We start from the raw sequence: 4,807 nt of genomic DNA, 5'->3' as shown, positions 1-4,807 counted from the left end.
AATGTGAATAATCAAAAAAAGAGAGGAAAATCTATATAGTCCCATCTCTATTACAAAAGGCCGAAGAGCCCGGGGACTATTCTGTTTAGAGAAGAGATGGCCAAGGGGGAAGCACGATAGAGGATTATAAAATTAGGCATGGGGTGGAGAGAGCCGACAAGGAGAACTTTTTCTCCTTCTCCCAAAAGATTAGGACTTGAAGGCATCCAGTGAAGCTGATGGGCAGTAGGTTCAGGGCGGACAAAAAGGAAATACCACTTTACGCAGGGAGTGATGGAAATGCGGGATTCGCTGCGAGAGAATATAGTGAGGGCCACGGGAATAAACAGTTTTCAAAGGGGATTAGATGGGTTCATGGAGGACAAGTCTATCTATGGCTACTAGCTGTGGCAACGGAGGGGAACCTCCACATTCAGAGGCAATAATCCTCTGAATCCCAAGGCCAGGAGGCAATATTGGGGGAAGGCCTTGGCCTCTATGCCCTGTTGTTGGCCCTCTAGAGGAACTGGCTGGCCGCAGTGTGAGACAGGAGGCTGGACTAGATAGACTATTGCTTTGATCCAGCCAGGTTCTTCTTACAAAGGCCTCGGCCTCCATGCCCTGTTCTTGGCCCTCCGGAGGTGCTGCTTGGCCACTGTTTGGGACAGGATGCTGGACTAGATGGACCTCTGGTCTGATCCAGCAGGGCTCTTTTCACATTCTTCACTCTTCTGAGTGGTCACGGGAGATGTGATTGGCAGTGCAGATTTTTTTAAAGTGTCGCTTTGGCGGCGGCTGCCACCACAGCGCAAGATTTTCCCTGTGTGACCGAAGGCGAGCTGCAGCAGCCACTGTGTGACTGACTCCGCCTCCTTCGGCTACCATGTTGTGTCTGTGCCCACCACATGGTGTCAGCATCTTGAAGATACCCGCAGACTCAAAAAAGTTCCCCCCCCCTGTTGTAGAAGATCACCCAAATGTGTGTTCTTTCCCCCTGCTTTGTCGATCAGAAAACTCCAAGGTGAAGCACCTCCGCTTCGAAGACCTGGGCCCCAGCACCCTGAAGGCCTCCTGGGACCCTGCCGAGGGCGACGTTCTCGGCTACCGGGTCAGGTGCCGGCGGCAGGCAGGCCCCTCCAACCTCCTCAGTGTCTCGCCGCAGATCCACAGCGTCCTGTTGTCCAATCTGACCGCGGGCAGCACCAACAAAGTGTGTGTCAAGCCGGTGTACAAGAACCTTCCCGGGAAGGGCTTGTGTCGGATGGTGCGCATGCAGCCGGGTGAGTTGGGGCCCACGGGTGTGTCTCTCTCTCCTGCAAAAGGGCGGGAGCGGAGTCTGGTACCCTGGAGCTGCCGACTTGGTGTTTCGAGCGAAAGGGTTGAGGAAGGAGGGAAACGGCAGCATCTCTTAGGGACTTGAGAACGGCCCGATCTGCATCTAGTATTTGCTCCGTTGCTTTACCAAACCCACAGTAGAGCGGATTCTGCATTGGCTTTTCCCTCCGTTGTTTTACCAAACCCACAGTAGAGCTGATTCTGCATTGGCTTTTTCCCTCCGTTGTTTTACCAAACCCAGGCTGGAACAGAAATCCCCCCTCTGCATCGCATGCTGCTTTCACTTCCTTTGATCATCGGACTTCATGGTAGCTATCTGCATAGATCAATGGCCGTTTTATGGCGATTCAGGGGCGACTTTGCAGCCAGTTCGGCATTGGCCCCGGGGTATCTGAATGTGTAGCTGTCTGCATAGATCGATGGCCGTTTGAGGGCCATTCAGGGGCGACTTTGCAGTCAGTTCGGCATTGGCCCGGGGTATCTGAATGTGGTTTTGAGCAGCACTTTCTCCTCCCAGTTGATAAAACGTGGAGTGAATGCCAAATGCAGAACTGCCCTTATTAAATGGCCTCGATGTGAACACTGAGAAAATCCAAAGTCTCAGCAAAATGCGGAAAAGACCCAAAACAGAAAAGGATGCTGCTCAAAACTACATTCAAACACCACAGCACAACGCCGTATTGACTGCGGAGTCACCCCTGAATGGCCATAAAACGGCCATAAATCTATGCAGACGGCTACCATAAAACCAAGAGATTAAACAAAGTGAAAGCGGCAGGCATTCTCGACGCTGCCATCAAATCCGACAATCAACCAAAGTGAAAGTGGCATGCACTGCAGAGGGGAATTTCTGTTCCAGCGTGGGTTTGGTAGAACAGCGGAGCAAATGCTAGATGCAGAATGGGCCAATATAACCGGCTGTGCGTGCGGAGAGGAATAGTAGAGTTTAATGATGGAGCTCCCTCTAGTGGCGTGCCAGAAGCAATGCCTCTCTGCCTGGGAGCTGGGAGAGTGTCTAGGTTGCAATCCAAAGCACAGTAACTAGGGCAATGATTCCCAACGTGGCGCCCGTGGGTGCCCGGGCACTCTCCAGCACCTTTCCTGGTGCCTGCCAAGATACGATTACAGTTCTGTATCACCTTGCTCCTTGACTAGAAGGAGGGCCTTTTCAATGGCGGCCACCCGTCTTTGGAACAAACTCCCTGCTACGGCCCGCCTGGCACCAAGTTTGCCATCTTTTCGGCACCAGGTTAAGACAGCCCTCTTTGCGGAGGCCTTTAAAGACCTCCCTGGTCATGCAGGGCCCCCGATAGGATTAACCAAGTGCTCTCTTTTCACTTTGGGTCAGGCCTTTTTGGGTTAGGCCCATTGTTTTCAATGTCTTTATGTTATCTTAAATTAATTTGAAATTCTTAATGTTTTGATCTATTGCATTTTATTGTTTCTACTCGTTGTAAACCTCCCAGAGAGCTTCAGCTATGGGTGGTATAGAAATGAAAATAAAAATGAAAATGAAAATGAAAATGAAAATGAAAATAATAATAATAATAATAATAATAATAATAATAATAATAATAATAATAATAATAATAATAATAATAATAATAATAATAATAAATAATAATAATGAATCCATTCTGGGTTCCACCTCCTGCAGCAGCCATTTTGTCATTGCGTCTGGCATCTTGGGTCAACATTTCAGAGCTGCTCACAGGCTCAAAAAGGTTGGCAACCCCAGAGTTTTGGAACGAACCCAAAAATTAACTGAGAAAGACTAAGGTCCACGTCAGGGCTTTTTTTGTAGAAAAAGCCCAGCAGGAACTCATTAACATAATAGGCCACACCCAACAGCAGAAACACATTAGTGTATTAGGCCACACCCCTGACAACACAGCTCATTAGTATATTAGGCCACACCCCATATGTTACCAGAAGTGTAGTCATCCAACCACACCCACCTTTTGCTTCTTATTCTGTTTACTTTGTTGACAAAACCCAGGGCTTTTTTTGTAGCAGGAACTTCTTTGCATGTTAGGCCACACACCTCTAATGTAGCCAGTCCTAATGAGTGTCTGCTGTTAGGTGTCACTTATTATGCTAATGAGTTCCTGCTGGGCGTGGCCAACTCAGGAGCCAGCCGGAACTCCGTTCCTGTGCCTTCCTGCCCAAAAATAGCTCTGGTCCATGTAATCTCTAAACCTGTTTGTGATGGTTAAGGGCAGGGCTTTTTTTTCCTGGGGGAACACGCCAGAACGGAGTTCAGGAACCTCTTCGACGAAATTCTTTTAAAACTGTTTTAAAAGTTCGTGAGTTTTCATGTCCCTCTTGAGAGTTCCGGCACCCCTCTCCCCTCTCCCCCAAAACCCCTGGTTAAGTGGGCGGCAGATCCCAAGCCGTTCAGACCGTGAAACTGACCCCCTCCTCCTTGATCCCCATTCCAGCCTCGCAGGTGAGAAGCTATCGACATCGACCGAGAGCCTGAGCCCCCCCTGGATTGAGACGCCCCTCTGCAGAGCAGAGGGAGAATACAGGACGAGAAGGAAGAAGCCGGGGTCCCATACCAGGAGGACATTCGTCTCCCCCTGACCTCCTCCATCCCCCCCAAAGCACTCTGGCTCCCTCTAGTGGCCACCCGTTCCCAAAACTTTGCTCGACGTCGAGGAAAACGGCTCGGCCTAGAGGATGGATTCCACCGGCCACGACCAGCTGTTTGGCTCCCAATCTCTTCCTTGCGGGCGAAAGACTGGGGGGGGGGTTTTCCCGTTATCTTAAATGTACTCTTATTTATTTGTGTCTGTGTTTTTGTTTCAGCTGAGGAAAGGAGGACACGGAGTCACCCGGCTCTCACAGTCAGGCCCTTTTTAAGCTTCAATTCCAAATGTAATTGCTACAAGACAGTGTCCACCCTGTTGCGTAACCCTGAGCCGGGTTGCGCTGTGGTTCGGCGGGAGGGGAAGTTCTCACAGGCACGAGGCGGATGAATATGAATCCTCGGGGACCAGGCCGGCTCAAATTAAAATAGCAGTTTGTTGTGTCTTTTTTCTTTAAATGCAGCTTGAGAACTTAGTCTCTACCGGCCCTTCTTGGTAATGTCTTGTAAACCGGAAGCCCTTTCCCTCCCGGACCTTCCTCAACTCTGCCATGTAGTTTTGGATCCAATGTGGTAACGGTCGCTTTCCCCTCTGTTGTAACACATCCTCCGGAAGACGGCGAATTAAACAGGAGAATAAAGAATCCCTTGACCTGGCAGAGGCTTCCTTTTGGAGCAGCGAAAAAATAAGTTCAGCGCGGGGCCTGTTGTAAAGGGAGACGAGCCCAGGTGGCCTAAAGGAAAGGCTGAGGACTACCCGTGATAAAGTGGCAGGAATCCCCCCAGCGAGATCCTGTTCCCTGAGCTGTTGGGGAGAGCTCGCCGGAGGAAGGCGCTGCCAGCTGCTCTTTAGCGCCTCCACTGCAGATGGCCAAAGTGGGGTACTGCAGCAACATGTTTGGC

The 4,807-nt window shown here is 50.2% G+C and overlaps 1 protein-coding gene across 2 annotated transcripts in view; it reads left to right on the top strand.

The window, feature by feature from the left end:
• Nucleotides 1-4,556, top strand: part of VWA1 (von Willebrand factor A domain containing 1) — a 38,248-nt gene extending 33,692 nt beyond the window's left edge. Inside the window, exons 5-6 of one of the 2 annotated variants that reach the window (XM_015406190.1) lie at nt 990-1,259; nt 3,756-4,556. In XM_015406190.1, the coding sequence (XP_015261676.1) occupies nt 990-1,259; nt 3,756-3,796 (311 nt within the window). In that variant the 3' untranslated portion in view covers nt 3,797-4,556. The remainder of the gene's footprint in view (nt 1-989; nt 1,260-3,755) is intronic. The other variant, XM_015406191.1, reaches the window with a different exon arrangement.
• Nucleotides 4,557-4,807: the final 251 nt, after the last annotated feature.

Source organism: Gekko japonicus, unplaced genomic scaffold, assembly GCF_001447785.1.
Source record: "Gekko japonicus isolate JY-2015 unplaced genomic scaffold, Gekko_japonicus_V1.1 scaffold1133, whole genome shotgun sequence".
In the NCBI taxonomy this organism is placed as follows: Eukaryota; Metazoa; Chordata; class Lepidosauria; order Squamata; family Gekkonidae; genus Gekko; species Gekko japonicus.
The sequence above is the reverse complement of the archived record's forward strand: the minus strand, read 5'-3'. Positions and strand labels throughout refer to the sequence as shown.